Source organism: Spinacia oleracea, chromosome 5 (assembly GCF_020520425.1).
Source record: "Spinacia oleracea cultivar Varoflay chromosome 5, BTI_SOV_V1, whole genome shotgun sequence".
NCBI classification, from domain to species: Eukaryota; Viridiplantae; Streptophyta; class Magnoliopsida; order Caryophyllales; family Amaranthaceae; genus Spinacia; species Spinacia oleracea.
In genome coordinates, this window is record NC_079491.1 from 68,988,733 (window position 1) to 69,010,905 (window position 22,173).

Here is a 22,173-nt window from a genome sequence, read left to right on the forward strand (position 1 = left end):
AAAATAAAACACTAAAATCTTTAAATAAAAAGAAAATAAGTCAATGTTACTCTGTATCTCTAAAATCTAAAATACAGTAGGTTTCATAATCCATAATATCAAAGACAACCACAATATCTTTTTGCTCGAAATATAATTTGACTACTTTCCTTAACATCCATACTTCATTTTTCCTACAAAAACAAGTAAAAACCATTAACATTGTTATAATATAATACACACAATAACAGAATAAGTAAAACACATATATGCTATTACTTTGAAGAAGCACAAGGACTCTTACGCTATCTCTTAAATAACAATCATTCTTGAGGACAAGACATATAGGAGCACTTCAGCATTTATAGTGCTTAAGAAGGCCAATTAAACTTGTCACTACTGAATGTTCTCTGATACTAACACAGAGTATATGACTCTGGAAACTAACACTATACTTGCTTTCAGGATCCCCTGAAAAACGGTGTCTTGATAGTTCAAACACTTCGTAACAACACGTGAGAATAAAAATCATTTCAGTAGGATCTGGTCATACATGGTGCTGTAGGTGTTGGCTTTTTTTCATTGGTAGAGGATGATTACACGTTTGGATAGACATGTTTCTATCAGAAACAGGAAACCTGAAGATTGCTGAATTCATCAAATTGATACAAGTTGGAGCAGCATGCTGGCAAGTACTGTTGTGCAGTATTGTATAGCTTACACTTCATTCATCATTTGGCCTGTCCATTATAGCAGCTCCATATCTTGATTGATAGGATTCGTTTAAGCTAGACATCAAAAATTCACTCATGGACAGTAGTTGTGGACCCAAATTTGGCCCAGCAGCCTCTATGGAATATGATAATGCCTTTCCTGAATCTGGAAACATGTATGTACTTTGTTTAAACTCCTGAATCCAGCGACCTTCTATACACATCATATTACTACTAACACAGATCTTAACAAGTAGTTAACATAAGAAATAAACAACTAAAATTCCTAGAAGAAAATTTCACCGGTAGCATCCAAATTCCAAGGGTTTGCACTTAATTAAGCAACATGTCAGAAAAAGATTTTTTGCCACTTTTCGAATTCTACAATAACATTCCGTAAGAATCTATCCTAATATGCAATCGCATCATGGCCCTTCTGAATGAGTACAACGCATCAAATACTGCTGACTGTGAGGTAACCCCAACTGCGCACACACCAGCAGAACAGTTCTGGAAGGCTCCACAAGCTGGTTATGCAAAACTAAACACGGATGCGGCTCTGAGATAGGATATTACGGTGGGTCTCGGAGTAATGGTTAGGGATCATGAAGGAGATGTACTACTAGTAGCTAGGAAAAGGATGAAAGCAGACATATCAGTAGTGCAGGCTGAGGCATTGGCAGTAAAATTTGGAGTGCAGGTGGATTTTGAGGCTGGCTTTTGCCTGCTGGAGGTGGAAGTGGATAACCTCACATTTGCTAACCTACTACAGGGAAAAAAAAAGAAGCTGTAGCGTGCCGGGAGGCTAGCCAAACTGTGCCACTACAGGTTATGCCTAAGTGGAAACCCCTAGTTCAAGGCAAATACAAGGTTAACACTAGCGCATCCACATCAAACACGAGTACTTGTTAAGCATATTAGCCCACTTGGTGTATTCAGGCCCGTATAGTCTTGCGCCTAAGTTATTAGCTCGTATATTTGTAGCTTGTATAAAAACAGAACTGAATGACAAATACAGCTAAGGGAAAATTGATTCCTAACATGGTATCAGACGCAAAAACATAACCCAAACCCTAAACCCTGTTCATCGTCTTCCTCGCACAATTTGCAGCTATGTCAGACGATAAGATCGAACCTTCTTCACCTTTTTACCTCTCTGCAGGAGACCAGCCCAGTAATTTGATCACACACGTGGTCTTGAAGGGCAAAGACAATTACTTAGCGTGGTCACGGGCGATTACTTTGTCCTTGAAATCACGTAGGAAGTACGGTTTCGTGAATGGAACTGTTCCGAAACCGAAGGACGAGGCCAAGTTGCTGGATTGGGTGACTAAAAACTCGATGATTGTTGCTTGGATTCTCAAAACCATGGCACCAAAGGTCGCCATATCAATTCCGTATATGGAGGAAGCACGACCTCTTTGGGAGTATTTGGAGAAGCGCTTTTGCGTTTCCACGGGCCCGCGCTTGCAACAACTACGGGGACGGATTACGAAATGCCGACAGACCAAGGGTATGTCAATCGAAGACTATTACAATCTGTTGATGGGGTTGTATGATGACCTTCATCAATTAAAGCCCCCTCATGGCTGTGAATGTGGGAAGTGTACGTGTGATGTTGTAGGCAAATATGAGGCCGACAAAGCCGAGGAGAAGCTGTTGCGATTAAAGCGAAAATTAGAACAAACTTATCTGATTCGATGAACTGAACGAAGAACAATTGTTGCGTCGTGGACACCCACTGTCCTAAAAGACGATTCCGCGCTACCTCCCGGTGCAGTAGAACAGAATGCGGTCGCCCTCCAGGATTAGCGCAACTCCGACGTTGTGTGCACTCACAAAGCCGGATGGAGTCAGAACGTATGCCCAAAACCGAGAGCAATTTTGTGTGAGAGTAAGAATGTGTTTTCGTATTTTGTGTGTATGATTTTCTGTGAGAAGGGAACTGAAACTCTGATTTAAATAATTAGAAGGAAAGCATTGCAACAGACAAAAACGGCTGAGGGGATGAATGTTGCAACAGCCAAAAACGGTCAGAGACATTGAATGTAGTAACGGACGTAATTAATGGTAATTAATCCAACGGTTACGTAATCAATACAGATTCCCGTAACAATGACTTAAGCAAAACGGTCCAGTTACCAAAAAGAATAGGGTTGACCCACAAAACCCACCCCACGCCCGCGAACCGCATTCCCAAGTACCAAGTACCAAGTACCAAGTACCAAGTACCAAGTACCAAGTACCAAGTACCAAGTACCAAGTACCAAGTACCAAGTACCAAGTACCAAGGCCCAAGGCCCAAGTACCAAGTACCAAGTACCAAGTACCAAGGCCCAAGGCCCAAGGCCCAAGGCCCAAGGCCCAAGGCCCAAGGCCCAAGGCCCACGGCCCACGGCCCACGGCCCACGGCCCGCGGCCCGCGGCCCGCGCCCGGCCCGGCGCGCGCGCGCGTGTGTGTGATATGTCCACCCATACCATTCTCACACTTTCTCAAACAAGAGTTACACTCATTCCCCAATTAATAAACAAGAGGAATATGAAGAGTTTTTCCAATGTGGGACTCTTGAATTTTCACTCACCCTTTTTTCCTTTGTGTTTCCCAATGAGAATTTCCAACAATCCCCCACAGGTTCGAATATGCGGAAAAGAAAGAAAAGAAAGGAGAAGGATATTGGTTTTGGGCAAACAAAACAATTGAATAGGTGTCAATGTCTTTCGACTTGAATTAACACTTAGTGACATTTAAGCTATGATCTCTTTCCTACCAAGTGACTTTCGTATTGAACTTGATAGGGAGATAGAAACCCGTCACTTAAAGCACGCAACTGAATATGTATGACATTCTGACTCCGCGAATAAAGTGACGCCTTATACTGGCCATACGTCCGACCTGGATATGCTCATAGGTGCTCTAGAGAATAGCCCATATCGCAATTCTCATAGGAAGCGGCCACACTTCCACACCTACGTAGGTGAATCCCATCAAGTGTGAGCTACATTCACACCACCAAACATATGGTATGGGTTCATTAAGAGCCGTATGCTCAACCTCTTTCCTATTGTAGCAAGCACATTATAACATCTAGGGGATGGACAAAAAATAAAATTTTGTGCTTCCGAATTATAACAATAATGTCGTCCTTTAAACTCTGTGAGTAGGAGTTCATTATTTTACAATTCATTCAACGGGCTTCAGGCCCATCCCTTCCGATGTTTCCAAAACTAGTTTTCTACATAGGCCTTTCGTTAACGGATCCGCAATGTTCATTTCAGACTTTACATAGTCTAGTGATATCACCCCACTTGACAACAATTCTTTGATGGCCTTGTGCCTCAAACGAATGTGCCTTTTCTTCCCATTGTAGGCATGGTTGTTTGCCACAGCAATAGCCGCTTGCGAATCACAATGAAGTGCAACTGAAGGAGCTGGCTTCCCCCACAGCGGAATATCTGCAAGCACATTTCTCAACCATTCTGCCTCATGACCTGCCAATTCAAGAGCAATAAACTCAGATTCCATAGTAGACATAGCAGTACAAGATTGTTTACAAGATTTCCAAGACACAGCTCCACCCCCTAGGGTGAAAACATAACCACTGGTAGAGTTAATTTCATCATTGCCAGAAACCCAGTTAGCATCACAATAGCCTTCCAAAACTCCTGGAAACTTGGAGTAGTGCAAACTCCAATCCATGGTACCCTTAAGGTACCTGAGCAATCTCTTCAAAGCATCCCAATGTTCATGACTTGGGTTATGAGTATACCTGCTTAATCTACTCACAGAATAAGCAATGTCAGGTCTAGTGTAGTTCATCAGAAACATAACACTACCAATAATCTTAGCATATTCAGATTGGCTAACAGGATCACCATTATTTTTCCTTAAGTGGATGCTTGGATCATAGGGAGTCCTAACTGGATCGACGTCAAAAGAGTTAAATTTTTTAAGTAACTTTTCAACATAGTGAGCTTGGCTAAGACAAATGCCATTTGGAGTTCTCTTGATTTTCACTCCTAAAATCACATCTGCCTCACCCATATCTTTCATTTCAAACTTAGAACTTAGAAAACTTTTTGTCTCATTTACTCGATCCAAATTAGTCCCAAAAATTAACATATCATCCACATAAAGACAAATAATCACACAACCATCAGAATCATGCTTAGAGTAAACACAAGAATCACCTTCATTTACATGGAACCCATTACCTGTCATAGTCTTGTCAAATTTGTCATGCCATTGCTTTGGAGCTTGCTTAAGCCCATACAAGGACTTGACTAATTTACAAACCTTATTCTCTTGACCAGGAACAACAAACCCTTCCGGTTGAACCATGTAAATTTCCTCATCCAAATCACCATTTAAGAATGCAGTTTTAACATCCATTTGATGCACAACAAGATCATGAATGCAAGCAAGAGCAATCAAAGTTCTAATAGTAGCAATTTTAGTGACAGGAGAATAAGTATCAAAATAATCAATACCATGCCTTTGGGTGAATCCCCTCACCACAATTCTAGCCTTATACTTGTCAATGGATCCAGTGGATTTCAATTTTTTCCTAAAGATCCATTTACAAGTAATGGGCTTGCAACCCCTAGGCAGATCAACCAACTCCCAAGTATTGTTACTTAGGATTGACTGAAGTTCACTATCTATTGCCTCTTTCCAAAACACTGCATCAACAGATTTCATAGCCTCTTCATAGGTCCTAGGATCATCTTCCAAAATAAAGACATAAACAAAGTCATCATCAATCAAGTAAGGTTCAGTTAAGAAAGCAGTAATAAAATCATCACCATAACTGGTTTCCTTTCTTGCCCTCTTGCTCCTCCTTGGCTCAAATTCAGAATTCACATCATAGGTGGGAGGAGCAACAACAGGCATACTAGAAGAAGTGCTAGAAGAAGGCACATCATTGATACAAGATATTTTCAAAGGAAATACTGTTTCAAAAAACTCGGCATCTCTTGCCTCAATGATGTTACCACCTGCATAAGAATTGTTAGCACCTTTAACAAGAAAACGATATGCAGCACTTTGGTAAGCATAACCAATAAAAATACAATCAACCGTTTTAGGACCAATCTTGTCCCCTTTGAAGCTGGGTATAGCCACCTTTGCTAGACACCCCCACACTTTCAAATAACTTAGGTTAGGTGCACGACCCTTCCATATTTCGTATGGAGTCTTGTCTAGCTTCTTGTGAGGTACCCTGTTTAAAACATGACAAGCAGATAATATAGCTTCCCCCCACATGTTATCAGAAAACCCAGAACTAATAAGCATAGAATTCATCATGTTCTTCAATGTTCTGTTCTTCCTTTCAGCAATCCCGTTCTGCTCGGGTGTGTAGGGAGCCGTTGTCTCATGAATGATCCCATTCTGCTCACAAAATGCCTTAAGAGTGTTAGGGTCATATTCACCACCCCTATCACTCCTAAGTCTCTTGATCTTCCTATCAAGTTGGTTCTCCACTTCGGCCTTGTATTTGAGGAACATTTCCTCAGCCTCATCTTTTGACCTGAGAAGATAAACCATGGTGAATCTTGAGCAGTCATCAACAAAAGTAATATAATACCTTTTACCACCCCTGCTCTCATAATTTTTAAAATCCCCCAAGTCACTATGAACAAGCTCTAGTACTTTAGTTTGTCTATCTATTGATTTAAATGGCTTCTTTGCAAACTTGGCCTCAACACATACTTCACATTTTGCAAAATCAGTTTTAGAAAAACTGGGAATCAAGTTAAGTTGTTTAAGCCTTTTAATTGAAGCAATGTTAAGATGACCCAACCTTGCATGCCATAAATCAATAGACTCAGCAATATAAACAGAAGAAGTACTAGCATTCTTATTCATAATTTCAAGTTTGACATCAAGAGTAAATAAACCCCCATTACAGAAACCCTTTCCCACAAACTCCCCATTATGAGTAATAACAAGCCTATCAGAATCAAATGAAAGCTTCAATCCAGCCTTCATTAGCAAGCTACCAGAAATCAGGTTCCTACGCATTTCTGGAACATGCAACACATTGGTAAGAGTAATAAGTTTTCCAGAGGTAAGAGTGAGAACGATCTTCCCTTTGCCTTGAACAGTTGCAGAAGCTGAATTACCCATGAAGACATTTTCACCATCAGTTTTTTCGTAGGTAGTGAACATGTCTTTGTTGGTGCAGATATGTCTCGTTGCTCCAGTATCAACGATCCATTCAGCAACATTACCTGTCAAGTTAGCTTCTGAAACAACCGCAACAAAATGGTTAGGATTAGAAACTTCATTAGCTTCAGCAAGGTTGGCTTGGTTCTGATCCGACTTCTTCTTGGATCTGCAATCTACAGACTTGTGACCAGTTTTCCCACATTCAAAACACTTGCCCTTGAACTTATACTTCATTGGTTTCCCTTGAGGCTTGAAAGGACTTCCCTTTCCCTTAAACTTTTCAGAATATGCATGAGGCTTAGGTTCTACAAGGTTAGCCTTAGCAGACCCGGAAAACACAGATTGACCCTTATCCTTAATACGATTTTCCTCCTCAATTTTCAGGTGACCTACAAGCTCCTCTAAGGTAAGGTCCTTTTTCTTATGCATTAACTGATTACGAAAATCTTTCCAAGAGGGTGGGAGTTTCTCAATTAAAACTATAGCAAGGGTAATATCACAAATACTCAAACCCTCGGCAGCCATAGCAATGCAAATATTTTCATAAGCATGAATCTGATCAATAATTGGTTTATCATCTTGGACTTGAAAAGCTAACCACTTACTGACACAATAACGCTTAGTACCAGCATCATCAGTTCCATATTTCTTTTCTAATGCATCCCAAATATCCCTAGCATGATTAAACCCCATATAGATATCAAGCAAAGTATTCGACATATGATGCAGCAACATGCCCTTACATGTCCTATCATCTTTAGCAAATTTCAACTCAAAAGCATGCAATTCAGTTTCATCATCAGGTTCGACAACATCATCAAGCACATAAGCAATCTCAATTTGTTCTAAATAGAATCGCATCCTAACAGCCCAACGTTTATAATTCTTGCCATCAAGAGGTTCTAACTTAGACATATCAGGAATCATGAATTTGGAAGTCAAAGCCATAATAATCGTCTTTTAGATTGTTGCGATTAAAGCGAAAATTAGAACAAACTTATCTGATTCGATGAACTGAACGAAGAACAATTGTTGCGTCGTGGACACCCACTGTCCTAAAAGACGATTCCGCGCTACCTCCCGGTGCAGTAGAACAGAATGCAGTCGCCCTCCAGGATTAGCGCAACTCCGACGTTGTGTGCACTCACAAAGCCGGATGGAGTCAGAACGTATGCCCAAAACCGAGAGCAATTTTGTGTGAGAGTAAGAATGTGTTTTCGTATTTTGTGTGTATGATTTTCTGTGAGAAGGGAACTGAAACTCTGATTTAAATAATTAGAAGGAAAGCATTGCAACAGACAAAAACGGCTGAGGGAATGAATGTTGCAACAGCCAAAAACGGTCAGAGACATTGAATGTAGTAACGGACGTAATTAATGGTAATTAATCCAACGGTTACGTAATCAATACAGATTCCCGTAACAATGACTTAAGCAAAACGGTCCAGTTACCAAAAAGAATAGGGTTGACCCACAAAACCCACCCCACGCCCGCGAACCGCATTCCCAAGTACCAAGTACCAAGTACCAAGTACCAAGTACCAAGTACCAAGTACCAAGTACCAAGTACCAAGTACCAAGTACCAAGTACCAAGTACCAAGTACCAAGTACCAAGTACCAAGTACCAAGTACCAAGTACCAAGTACCAAGTACCAAGGCCCAAGGCCCAAGGCCCAAGGCCCAAGGCCCAAGTACCAAGTACCAAGTACCAAGGCCCAAGGCCCAAGGCCCAAGGCCCAAGGCCCAAGGCCCACGGCCCACGGCCCACGGCCCGCGGCCCGCGGCCCGCGCCCGGCCCGGCGCGCGCGCGCGTGTGTGTGATGTGTCCACCCATACCATTCTCACACTTTCTCAAACAAGAGTTACACTCATTCCCCAATTAATAAACAAGAGGAATATGAAGAGTTTTTCCAATGTGGGACTCTTGAATTTTCACTCACCCTTTTTTCCTTTGTGTTTCCCAATGAGAATTTCCAACAATCCCCCACAGGTTCGAATATGCGGAAAAGAAAGAAAAGAAAGGAGAAGGATATTGGTTTTGGGCAAACAAAACAATTGAATAGGTGTCAATGTCTTTCGACTTGAATTAACACTTAGTGACATTTAAGCTATGATCTCTTTCCTACCAAGTGACTTTCGTATTGAACTTGATAGGGAGATAGAAACCCGTCACTTAAAGCACGCAACTGAATATGTATGACATTCTGACTCCGCGAATAAAGTGACGCCTTATACTGGCCATACGTCCGACCTGGATATGCTCATAGGTGCTCTAGAGAATAGCCCATATCGCAATTCTCATAGGAAGCGGCCACACTTCCACACCTACGTAGGTGAATCCCATCAAGTGTGAGCTACATTCACACCACCAAACATATGGTATGGGTTCATTAAGAGCCGTATGCTCAACCTCTTTCCTATTGTAGCAAGCACATTATAACATCTAGGGGATGGACAAAAAATAAAATTTTGTGCTTCCGAATTATAACAATAATGTCGTCCTTTAAACTCTGTGAGTAGGAGTTCCCAATGAGAATTTCCAACAGAAGCTTCACCAGTTCTTGATAGGGATTGATGATGATCTATACGCGGTTGTCCGGTCGAATTTGTTGTCTCAAAAACCTCCTGTGACTTTGGAGGACGCCTTGGAATCACTCATTCAAGAAGAAGAATCAAGAGGAATAGCGCATGGGAAGGCCGTGAATGATACCGTGGACACTCACGTGTTTGCGGTACCGACTGATCATTGGAAAGGTGGGGCCGATCGTTGGAAGGACAAATCAAAACTCTCCTGCTCCCATTGCCAGAAAACGGGTCACAAAAACTCTACGTGCTTCAAATTGCACGGCTACCCAGAATGGTGGCCGAATAAAAACAGGAGCTGCAAGAGTGGCAGCTGGTCCACTCGACCTTCCAACTCGCCTGCTGACCGGAACAGACCTAGTGGTGCTATGACATCACGTGCGAACGCTGTGAGCAGTAGCGTTGGTGGGGCAGTCCACTCGTCGAGTCAGTCGCAACCCAGCAACACTGTTGGAGTCTCCTTGGATGATCTTAAACCCGAGCATATTCAGGTTCTCTTAAATATGGTCAATAATCAAAAACAAGATCGGATGATTGGTGAGTATTTCTCTTTGTCTTGGATAATTGATACGGGTGCTTCGAATCACGTCACTGGTGATGAAACGTGTTTAACAGATGCTCAATCCATTTCTCCGTTTCCCGTGGGCCTTCCTAATGGCGACCGTCCTATGGCTACAAAGGCGGGACGTGTTATACTGACTGATAATATTTCTCTGGAAAATGTTCTCTTTGTGCCTAATTTAAACTGCAACTTATTATCGGTGTCTCAAATGATAGATGATTCTAATTGTTTTGTCCGATTCACTAATAATTTGTGTGCTATACAGGACCATCACTCGGGGAGCCTGATTGGGGCCGGTGAACGCAAGGATGGACTATACTTTTTCCGGCGTCTTCCTACAGTATGTGCAGTGACAATCCCGAAGATTTCTGAATTTGAACTGTGGCATAGGCGATTGGGACACCCGTCGGACAAGGTCGTCAAGTTAGTACCCGCAATTAGTGATAGCTCTCATAGAAAAGCATTAAATAAAGCATGCGATGTGTGCCCTCAAGCAAAACATTCACGGGCTAGCTTCCCTAGTAGTGATAGTAGAGCTAGTCGGATTTTTGAATTGATTCATTGTGATTTATGGGGAGCATATAAAACTCCTTCTACTTGTGGTGCTCAATATTTTTTGACATTGGTTGATGATTTTTCAAGAGGTGTTTGGGTGTATTTGTTGAATTCAAAAACAGAAGTTTATTCCGCTTTTCAATCATTTATGGCTATGATTAAATGTCAATTTGAAGTATCTGTGAAGTTGGTACGTAGTGATAATGGGACCGAATTCAAATGCATGTTACCGTACTTTAATGAGCATGGCATTATTTTTCAAACTTCGTGTGTTGGCACACCGCAACAAAATGGTCGTGTTGAACGTAAGCATCAACATATTCTGAATGTGAGCCGTGCTTTAATGTTTCAAGGAAATCTGCCGATTGGTTTTTGGGGTGAATGTGTGCTTGGTGCGGTTTATTTGATCAATCGTACTCCATCTCGCTTGTTACAGAATAAAACTCCATATGAAGTTCTTTTTGGCAAAGCGCCGGATTTTGATGATTTAAAAGTCTTCGGATGTCTTTGTTTTGCTCATAATCAAAAGGCCAAGGGTGACAAGTTTGCACCTCGAAGCAGGAAGTGTGTGTTTGTGGGGTATCCACATGGAAAGAAGGGGTGGAATTTGTATGATCTTCAAACGGGAGAAATCTTTGTTTCGCGTGATGTGATTTTCCACGAAAATGAGTTCCCTTTCGCCACTAGTATGGGGTTGGGGGACGCCTCTAGTCGTGATGAGCGGGTTGTGAGTACGTTTAATGACAATATGGTCGATGTTGATTTTCTTGAGGACTTGGAATCTGTATTGGAGGTAGTGGATGATGCAGCGACGACACCCCTTGAGCAATCCGAGCCACGCCTGCCCAGCGTTCTGCCTACACCCCAGGCTGAGCCCAACACGCTGCCCGCGAGCCAATCCGAGCCCAGCGCGTTAACAGACTGCCAGGCAGAGCCCAGCTCCTTGCCTTTGGGCCACAGCGCTGTAATGCACGCTGAAGACAGCAGTGCCCGCGGGGAGGCAGTGGCATCCAGTAGTGATCACAACAGTCCTGGGCCGTCATCAAATGTGTTTGATCCCCTCAGTTTAGGCCGTGGTCGACGAGAAAGACGTCCACCGGGTTGGTTTAAAGACTACGTCGCACATACTGTTCCGGAAGTACGTCCATCTCCAAGTTCATCGTCGGCTCCTAGCTCCTCAGGTACTCCCTACCCTATAGCACACTTTGTGAATTGTGATAAATTTTCTATTAGACACCGTATATTTCTTGCAGCGATTCTTGCAGGCCTTGAGCCTCGCACTTTTAATGAGGCAATGAAGGATGCCGGATGGAGAGAGGCAATGCAGAAGGAAATAGGTGCTTTGGAAGACAATGAGACATGGGTCATGGCAGAGTTACCTCCCGGAAAGAAAGCCTTGGGTTGCAAATGGATCTACAAAATAAAATTCAAAGCAACCGGTCAAGTGGAGCGACTAAAAGCTAGGCTTGTTATTTTCGGAAATCATCAAGTGGAAGGTATTGATTACAATGAGACCTTCGCTCCTGTTGCAAAAATGGTCACCGTTCGGGCTTTCCTAGCCATCGCTGCAGCGAAAAATTGGGAACTACATCAGATGGATGTACATAATGCATTCCTTCATGGGGATTTAGACGAAGAAGTGTATATGAAGCCTCCTCCCGGATTCCATTCTGGTAAGCCTGGCATGGTTTGTCGCCTCAAGAAGTCTCTATATGGGCTCCGACAGGCGCCACGATGTTGGTTTGCGAAACTGGCAGCCTCGTTAAAAAGTTATGGCTTCACCCAGTCATACTCAGATTATTCATTGTTTACATTAACAAAGGGACACATGCAGCTGAGTGTCCTCATCTATGTTGATGATCTGATCATTTCTGGAAACGACTCTTCTGCCATTACTGATTTTAAAAAGTATTTGGGTGAGTTCTTTCACATGAAGGATCTGGGTGTCTTGAAATATTTCCTTGGCATTGAGGTCGCACGTAGCCCCGAGGGACTCTTCTTGTGTCAGAGGAAATACACACTTGACATTATTGCAGAGGCCGGAATGCTAGGAGCACGGCCAGCAGATTCCCCTATTGAACAAAATCATACACTTGCCTTGGCCAGTGGGGCTCTCATTGATGATCCCGAGATGTATCGTCGCCTTGTTGGCCGCCTCATCTACTTGTCCTTTACCCGACCAGACCTGGCCTATACAGTGCATATATTGGCTCAATTCATGCAACATCCTCGACAGGAACACTGGGATGCTGCGGTTCGCACGGTTCGGTATCTTAAGGGCTGCCCGGGTCAAGGAATCCTTCTTAGGGAGGATTGTGATCTACAACTGACAGGTTGGTGTGACTCAGATTGGGCTACTTGTCCATTGACTCGACGGTCGATCACGGGTTGGTTGATTTTTTTGGGGTGCTCTCCTATTTCTTGGAAAACGAAGAAACAACAAACGGTGTCTCGTTCCTCAGCGGAAGCTGAATACCGCTCCATGGCGGCGGTTACCACCGAGCTCAAGTGGCTTAAGGCGCTCTTGGGATGTTTGGGGGTGGCCCACCCTCGCGCTATGAAGTTGTTCTGTGATAGTCAGTCGGCATTGCACATTGCCCATAATCCGGTTTTCCATGAGCGCACGAAACATATCGAGGTTGATTGTCATTATGTAAGGGACGCGATCCAAGATGGTATCATTAGTACGTCTCATGTACGGACGGACGAGCAACTCGCAGATATCTTCACTAAGGCTTTGGGCAAACGACAGTTTCACTACTTACTCGACAAGTTGGGCATTTACGATGTGCATGCTCCAACTTGAGGGGGGGTGTTAAGCATATTAGCCCACTTGGTGTATTCAGGCCCGTATAGTCTTGGGCCTAAGTTATTAGCTCGTATATTTGTAGCTTGTATAAAAACAGAACTGAATGACAAATACAGCTAAGGAAAAATTGATTCCTAACAGTACTGGTATGGGCATGGTGGTCAGGGACTTTGAGGGAGATGTGATGATGTCTGCAGCGATGATAATAGACTCTCAAAGGCCTGCTCTCCTTGCTGAAACAGAAGTAATGATTTTTGGGCTCAAGTATGCGTACGAGGCAGGGTTACGGACAGTAGAAATGGAGACAGATTGTCTGCACCTGGTGGAGCTGCTGCAAGCTACAGAAAGGGAGAGGTCAAGCGTTCAAGTGCTTGTGGATGATATGCTGTCAAGAGCAAATTTATTTACTTAAGACACAAGTGGACAGGATCCTGATTAACACTAAGAGACACATCTCAGTACTCTAAGTTAAGAACAAAGTTGAAAACCTACTCTATACAGTATACACGCAGAATATAAGGAACTTCCAGGTTTGGATTAGCAACACCAATTAACAGTTTTGTATGCACCATTAACTTGTATTTCTAGGCTTATTGACTGACACAAAATCGATTTAAGGGTTGACAAAGAACGTTCTTCAGAGTAAATTCAGTGAACAAGAGGCTGAGCAGCAGGTTTGATTAAATTTATATTTTTTATCAATCATCTTTTCAGAAAGAAAAAAAGGAATATGAATATACTTACTTCAAGATGATGATTTGTCACTTTCAGCATCATTAGTGTCAGATAAATCCTTCCCACAAGCTTTTAGAATCTTCATGAGTCGTTTCTCCCAAAGTTTGTTGTTTTCAGAATTTTTTTGATCTACCTCATTCCTAATCACCTCAGCCTCTTTTTTAGCATCTAGAACTTCTTCCTCAGCAATCTTTTTAACTTTATTAACCTCTTGAGCAAGATCTAATCGGGAAGGCTTCACTTGAAAATGCTTTGTAAAACTTCTACCAGGTCCATTGGCACGCAAATATCCATGCATATCTTTGCCGAGCACCTATTGGAAAATCTGTTCATCTGTTTTCTTATGAATTCCTTGTTCTCTTTGCTCCTTTAATTTCGTTAGTTCATCCTACATGCAAATAAAGATGAGTTGGGTAATTTAATAGTGTAAGCAACACTAGGATAAGTTCTCAAGAAGTTATAAACTTACTACTGCATGCACGTTATTGGCTAAGGTCGCAACATTTACTCGCTTCTTTGATTTTGATTTTCTCTTACGAGACTCTACCATCACATCAAGACGTGTACATTTCCCATCATTTTGTTCCATCTATGATAACAGCTTTGTAAAAGTAATTTATTTAAAAACAATTAATATTCAAATATATTATATATATTCACTTACAATGTCTTGTTTAAGGCGAGCAAAACTTTGAGTGCCATTGTAGTGAGGCATCTTTTGAAAGGACCTGCTTTTTTTTGCCTTTTCACTCTTCTCCTGAAAGTAACAAAACTTATTTTGAATTCCGATCAGGGATTTGTGAAACTTTGGAAAGTAATCTACTAATGACATGCTAGGTATACGATGCATGGCTCACAGATTTGAGCTTGAAAAACATTTATTAATAGCCAAAAAAAAATACCTGAAACTTAGAATCGCTCCAAAGCTCAATTAAGTATTTCCAATCCACTTTTGTCATGTTTGGAGGCTTATTTTTCAAGCGCTCCTCTTTCGTTTTCAAAGTTGGATCGTTGAAGAACTTCCTCTTCCATTTGTGCCTGCTATCCCTAAATAACCTTCTTGCATGTTTCATGACATTTTCCTTCCTAAACTCGGGATCATCAAATGAGCATTTCTCCTAAATTTTACAAAAACGCATCAATCAAAGATTATAAGTCGACAGCATAAGAAAAATGAATATACGCAAGCACATTATAACTATATTACCAGGATACAAGTCCACAAATGATCTAGCGTTTCAAGTTTAAAGTCTTCCCAAAGTTTGACTTGTACGTGACAAACTGAATGGTTTTGTACTTGTTGACCCAAGTAGAAAGAAAATAATGAAGATTCAGGACCAATTGAATTTCCGTCCTCATCAAACTCCACATTGATTTTTTTCCCAGGGGGTAACAATGTAAGCTTTCTGCAATAAAATGTCCCCCTTGATTTCTTCGATTTTGTAACAGTTTCTGGACAAAGGGAAAAACAAATTATGCAAAGAAAATATCAGATTATAATATCAAATTATCAGGTTGCATGTCATACACATATGTGATTCAATAGATGTATAATATGTGACAAAGAGACTGAGATTACAAGTGCATTAGCAAGGAAGATATTACAAGTTTCTGTATTCTGAAGAGATGGATTACTGAATGACAAAAAAGTTGGACGTATGTGGACTTCTGCTGATTTCATCTGTTGCTAACGAATTGCAGACATCGAATGAATGATCATGAAAAGCAGTTGTTAATGATGTGATTATGTAATTGAGGGGTCTAGTTCATAATTTAGTTAAAGTATCCTGTTTGTTATGTAGAGAATATATGATCAACTACTATGACAATATAGAGATATAACTTGTATGTAACCTGTTTGTTATGTAGCAAATATTTGGTCAAGTAATATGTTTATGTTACGATCAACTCTCTTCTTCACTTCATATTTTCATTCCAAGCCAATTCTCAATAACAGACTCCAAACCACTAGCTAAACCATGTTCGACGTCTGCAATTCGCTAGCAACAGATGAAATCAGCAGAAGTCCACACTTTAAGCTCTCTTGTAGAATGAATGATCATGAAAAGCAACTGTTAATGATGTGATTTTGTAATTGAGGGGTCTAGTTCCTCCTTTAGAAGGTGGGTTTGGTCTGCGGTTACATCATTTGTTTAGTGTGATTTATAGTTTTGTGGCTTTGTTGTTGTACGGTTTCCTTACTTTTGGCAATAAAATAAAACTGGTAATATTGGGGAATCTGAGTCTCGTGAACCAATGAAACAGGGGCACTTGTTTTTCCTCATAATCAACAGGCCTCGGTTCTTATAGGAACTATAATACTTGAGCAATTAAGAAGAATATCGCTAGACTAGAGAAATCTGAAGTTGGCCAGCCAATTTTAACTACGGTGAGGAGGTGTTGAGGGTTACTCCTCTATGGATAAGAGTTCCAAACTAAGTGTGTCTTTTGCCAGATGGATATCATTCTTCACTCTTGAACCAAACTATTATAGTATTGAAAAAACTTTGCAAACAAGTTTTATAGGCCTTCTAGGTTAACCGTCTATTGTACAGTCAGGAAGCAGATTTTAAATTAACTGTATCAGATGATAAAACATATCTGTCACAGAAACTCCAGATATTCCAGGCAGATCAATAAGAACACGGTACTGTACGCATTCCCCACAAATGGAAATAGGTAAAGAACACACCATAAGTAATCTCACCATTCTAAATGTTCTAAATCCCTTACAGCCTTCTACTACAGGTATAATTCAGTAGTACATAGAATCAGAGATGATAATAACAATTGAAACAACAAAAGAGAATATAGTGTCATTCTACAAACAAACAACGCCCTCCTCCTCATCAACCCCTTAAATACATCCTAACATGTATAAGTAATGTATATTGCCGTATGCAGAAGACAAATTAGTTTATGTGATGGTTATATTTGACTAAAAGAGCTAGAACCTCCTAGAGAAAACTAGAAGAAAAGCAAATCCTATGCAATGTACCAAACAATCCCTTGCCCACATTCCAAAACAGTCAACATGTCAAGATATATCGACAAATTGAAGCTGAAGGATAATTGAACACCCTTGCCATATGCCATTTGACTCATTTCAAGATATAAATTTATCCCATTTAATCATCACAGAGAAGAACATCTCAAACTGCTGTAGAAAGTACTTAGTTAAGTGGTTGGGTTAACACTTTGAGAAGTAACTAACAGAGCAACATATATTCATGACATCTTCTAAATTGTGTGAGCAAAGTTGGAAACTTCCATGAATCCACTACATGCTGCAAAACAAAATAAAGAGCCTCGTAGCACGCAAGCGACAGATTGAGAGGCTTAGAGGTGGGAAACGCAGCAGATGATTGAGAGGCTTAGAGGTGGGCAGAGGAAGCAGATAGCATTATAAAACAGTTTATACCTGGATAGAATATCATTTCAAACATTCGCAATGTAATAGTTAAAATGACACCAAAGCATCAGCCATTCAGACACATAATTTGAATTCATATAGGGTCTAATTGTCAGTCCTTAGCTCAACAAGGTTCATAGTTATTGGAGAAATGAAGGGCATAAGATACAAATATTTCAAGCTATTTGCAAGACCATTTCTATTAGAATAAGAAACGAAAGGCATACCAGGATTATCAAGATCAACATCCATATTCACAAGGGCACCTTCTATTTCATCAAGGGGTGCATCATCCGGTCCATCTCTTCCAGTCAGTCCATCTTGATCAAAGTTGTCCTCCATAACATCTTCAATCATCTCCTCTTCTGGTTTGCAAATTAAATTAAGAAGTCACATGAAAGTACATGTAACACATCAAAATATTACTTACATAACTCTTGTTCAGTTGCAAAAGCATAATACGTTTACATCTTTCCAATTCCATATCTTGATTATTCCTGGTATGACGCTCAGCATTCAGATCATGTGCATCTACATCATAAAGTCAAAAAACAAACATTTTTTAGTTTATAAAAATGTACAAAACAAAGAAGAAGTTGGGCCCTTTCAACGTCTCAAGTGTTAGGGGGAGGGAGAGGGGAGGCAATAGGAAACTTTCCAGCTAAACCAAAGTGACAAGATTTACTGTGAGGGTAAACCAAAATATCACAAGCAGATCGAGAAGCTTTTTGAAGTTTGAAACTGAGTAAGCTCAGGGAGGGCCTCTTCTTTCTACTTTCCCATTAAAGGATTTACTATCTCGCCATTTATGACCAGTAGGCAAAAAGTGATGATAATCCATGTAACAAAATTTTCCATAGTTAGGTAGCCAAGTAGAAGGAGTTTCACTCATGCAACGAGGGCATGCTTTATACCGCTTGGTAGAACATCCTGACAAATTTGCATAAGCGGGAAAGTCATTAATGGTCCATAATAATGCAGCTCGCATCTGAAAATATTCATGTTTGGAAGCATTATAAGTCTTGGCCCCAGATTCCCACAGCTCCTTTAATTCTTCAACTTACGGTTGCAAGTATACATCAATGTTATTTCCCGACCCACTTTTCCCAGGAATTAACAAATATAGTATGGTGTAAGGTTGCTTCATACACATCCATGGAGGAAGGTTATAAACATCAAGTACAACTGGCCATATACTATAGTCATTACTAAGCCCTCCAAATGGTTTGAACCCGTCACTTGCTAAACCTAACCTAATATTTCGAGTTTCTAAAGCAAAGGACTGATGTTTCTCATCAAAATGCTTCCATGCTTTGCCGTCCGCTGGATGTGTAAGGACTCCTGGCTCTTCTTCTCTACTTTCAGCATGCCACCTCATGTCACTTGCGGTTTTTGATGACATAAACAACCTTTGCAACCTTGGTTTTAGTGGGAAATAGCGCAACACTTTTGGTGATTTTCGATCACGCTTTCTATCACATATTGTGCACTTTTCGAGTTTTGCATTCTCTTTCCAAAAAAGCATGCAATCATTTTTACATGCTTCTATTTTCTCATAATCAAACCCAAAATCAGTAATCATCTTTCGTGCTTCACAATAATTCGATGGAACATCTGCACCATCTGGTAAAACATCCTTGTACATTTTAAGGTTATTATTGAAGGCTTTATTAGTCATTCCGTCCATACATTTGATTTGGAACAACTTTTAAATGAATGACAACTTTGAGTATTTCTCACACCCAGGGTAAAGAGTTTGTTCAGCATCTTTCATTAAATTGTCGAACATTTTGGCCTCCTTGGAACCCTTAGCGTATTCATGAACATTTTGCTCAAGATTAACTTGTTCGTCATCAAAACCATCAGCTTGCTCATCATCAAACTCCTCATTTACACAGTCATTAAAGAAAGCTGGCCCACTTCTATCGTAGATCATTCTCATTATATCATCACTATTACCATCTCCCAAATCTGCTCTTTTTCTTTTTTGTGGGGGTTTAAATTCTCCTTGATAAACCCACCGAACATATCCTCGCACAATTCCATTTAGTAACAGATCATTGAAAATTTCGTCCTTCGTCTTATGTCTACTATTGTTACACCGGTTACATGGGCAAGGAACTTTAATTTCATCTTCTCCTATGTCACTAATATTAGCCAAATCACCAAAAGCAAAATCAAGAAACTCATTCACTTTGTTTATATATAAGGAATTCATCCTATCTTCACATTCCATCCACTCTAACCTCTTCTTTAACATATCTGAGCTATCCATGTGTTTTAGAAGATTTAAAACTACAAAAAAGTACGAAAAAATATTCACAGAATTAAGTTATACACATAAAATCAATTTTATTACCAAATACGCTTGTAGCATGTCATTCAGTTAATAGTCGAAATCTCGAGTGAATATCAATTCTAAAATAAATAAAACGAATACAGACAAATCTTATATAATAATAAGCATATCATATAATAATAAATAAATCTCCAGAATTCAATTAATCTCCAGATTTTAAACAAATATCCAGCAACAAAATTCAGTTAATATAAATAAAATCAAATAAAAAATAAACATTATGTTCAAACTTATGTCATCCAAAACAGAAAAAAGAGCCAAATCGTCCAAATTACAAAAATTACGCAATAAAACATAGAATTGGGAAAATAATGATGAACATTACTTTCTTCTCTGATTACCTCCCTAAGAAACTGCAACAGGAAACTATAGATCACCTCCTTGTTCTCCCTTGTCCTCTGCCTCTGCTTTCAAAGCCTATAAGAGCACCCAACTGGCCATTACGCTTATTGAAAATTTCAAACATATAAACTACCGCCAAAAGAGTTAATCATGTACTTAATTAAGAATACTGATTCTCAAGATGATGAATCGTTCTCTATTTCTAATCCATTAACAATATTCCACAAAATTTTAACATCCAATAGAAGCAATTCAGTCAAATTTCATCATCAGAAAATTTCGATTATCATCAGCAATACAAATTTTGATTAATTAATAATAACCAAATCCATCAAACAAAGATGAAAGTATACGAAAATTTCAGAATTAAAATTAAAGAATTAGCGCGATGAAAGTTTCAGAATTAGCGCGAGTTGAGATTTGAGATGAAAGTTTCAGTTGATTAAATAATAATAACCAAATCCATCAAACAAAATATGGCGATAGCTTCCCGATAGATTTCAGAATTAAAATTTCATCTTTCTATACGAAAACAGGAAATCAATCGCAAAATTAAAATATGGCGTACCTACGTAGGATTTTTCACTCTTCGTCGTTCTTGATTAAATCGTTGTTGATTTCGCCGTCGTTCTTGATCAGCAGCGATAAGCCTTGAACGTTGTAGCGGTGCCACCTTGAAAAGGCTTTTATAGTTTTAGGGATTTAGGGAATTGAGAATAGAAAGATGAAAGTTTCAGAATTAGCGCGATAGCTTCCCGCTTTGTTTTACTTTTTAAATTTTTATTTAATTTTTTTTAAAGATAAAAGTATGTGATTTTTATTAGCCACAAAAATAATTTTGTGGCAAATTTCGTGGCATAAGTGTATGTTTGCCACGAATATATTTTTCCCGTGGCATAAATTTTGTTGTTATTCATAGTTTATTACTAAATGTTATTTTTCCCGTGGCAAGATGTAAAATTGCAACAAATTTAAAATTCCCGTGGCATAATCCGTTGCACAAGTGATGATTTTTAATAGTGTTAATCTGTGCTTTATACATGTTTCCTGGCTTTGGGGATTGTTCCGCACATGTTATATGTATTTAACTGTATTCCCCTACAATAACTACCAATATGGGCAAGGTAGTGGAGTTTCTAGTGGGGGCTATCCATTGAATTCGGGAAACCAATATGGCAATTCCCAATATCCTCCACGTACCTGTCCAATAGGCAAAACCCGCAAAGCTCTGCGAAAGGTCGCCAATGACAAATTGCTGCGCACCGCTCCTATCCAAGAGGCAGCATACGAATAAGCCACAACCCTAGTACGAGCTGGAGCCAAGGTCAGAAAATGCTCGTACGCCCAGATCTTAAAAAAAAAGCATCAGCCAAATCCTATGTGTACAAGATTCAAGATACAAACATGCAAGTACAAAAACAAAATATAAGGAGTCCCAAATACCTCCAGCACGCTCCACAAAGCAGCAACACTCGCCTTGCTCACCGGTGCAGTCCGAGAGGTGTTCTTCATTTCATACAAAAGGTGGTTGTGTGCGAGACCACCCCAGTTAATGTCGAAAATAGCCCTCAAGTCACTCAAAGCCCCTAGGAAGCCAACCAGCACCCGGCTACTCCTGCTCGGGGCCATCAATCTACTCACGAGGGCCAGGAGGAAGAGCTGAACCCTCTGCTCCGCAGGTATGTCCGTGCTACAGATCCCAGCCATAATCACCGTCATAGGAGCACGAGTGTCATCCGTAATCAAATCAACAACAGGGCCAATCAATTCCCTGACACCATCCGAATGCCATGTCAACTTGGAGTTCAAAGTCACCTCCCTCTCAGAAAAGGGGAGGCCTGTGATCATAGCAAACTCGAAAGGGGTAATGGGGATGTCCCCCCAGACCATATGAAAAGTGTTTGTGGTATCCCACCACCGCTCCAGCAGGGCCTGTAGTCGGGCTTTGATGCCTG

The 22,173-nt window shown here is 40.4% G+C and overlaps 2 protein-coding genes across 2 annotated transcripts; one reads left to right on the top strand and one right to left on the bottom strand.

The window, feature by feature from the left end:
* Nucleotides 1-20,854, bottom strand: LOC130461966 (uncharacterized). Its single transcript, XM_056830285.1, has 9 exons — nt 20,787-20,854; nt 20,218-20,293; nt 17,745-18,048; nt 15,313-15,557; nt 15,008-15,223; nt 14,770-14,862; nt 14,575-14,694; nt 14,115-14,493; nt 1-858 (listed from the first exon to the last, which is right to left on the bottom strand). Exons 3-8 carry the CDS (start codon nt 17,872-17,874, stop codon nt 14,419-14,421), a joined length of 879 nt encoding a protein of 292 aa, XP_056686263.1. The 5' UTR covers nt 17,875-18,048; nt 20,218-20,293; nt 20,787-20,854; the 3' UTR covers nt 1-858; nt 14,115-14,418.
* On the top strand, nt 1,806-10,673 carry LOC130461584 (uncharacterized). Its single transcript, XM_056829737.1, has 3 exons — nt 1,806-2,298; nt 9,385-9,981; nt 10,272-10,673. Exons 1-3 carry the CDS (start codon nt 1,806-1,808, stop codon nt 10,304-10,306), a joined length of 1,125 nt encoding a protein of 374 aa, XP_056685715.1. The 3' UTR covers nt 10,307-10,673.
* Nucleotides 20,855-22,173: the final 1,319 nt, after the last annotated feature.

What these genes read in the sequence shown, in the direction of transcription:
- LOC130461584 (XM_056829737.1), top strand. Translation starts at nt 1,806, where the DNA reads ATGTCAGACGATAAGATCGAACCTTCTTCACCTTTTTACCTCTCTGCA. An exon ending in TGGCTGTGAATGTGGGAAGT is followed by an intron (nt 2,299 to 9,384) that starts GTACGTGTGATG and finishes TGTGAGTAGGAG; the next exon opens with TTCCCAATGAGAATTTCCAA. An exon ending in AAAACAAGATCGGATGATTG is followed by an intron (nt 9,982 to 10,271) that starts GTGAGTATTTCT and finishes TGTGCTATACAG; the next exon opens with GACCATCACTCGGGGAGCCT.
- LOC130461966 (XM_056830285.1), bottom strand. Translation starts at nt 17,874, where the DNA reads ATGATTGAAGATGTTATGGAGGACAACTTTGATCAAGATGGACTGACT. An exon ending in TGTTGATCTTGATAATCCTG is followed by an intron (nt 15,558 to 17,744) that starts GTATGCCTTTCG and finishes CCCTTTGTCCAG; the next exon opens with AAACTGTTACAAAATCGAAG. An exon ending in CCAATAACGTGCATGCAGTA is followed by an intron (nt 14,494 to 14,574) that starts GTAAGTTTATAA and finishes ATTTGCATGTAG; the next exon opens with GATGAACTAACGAAATTAAA.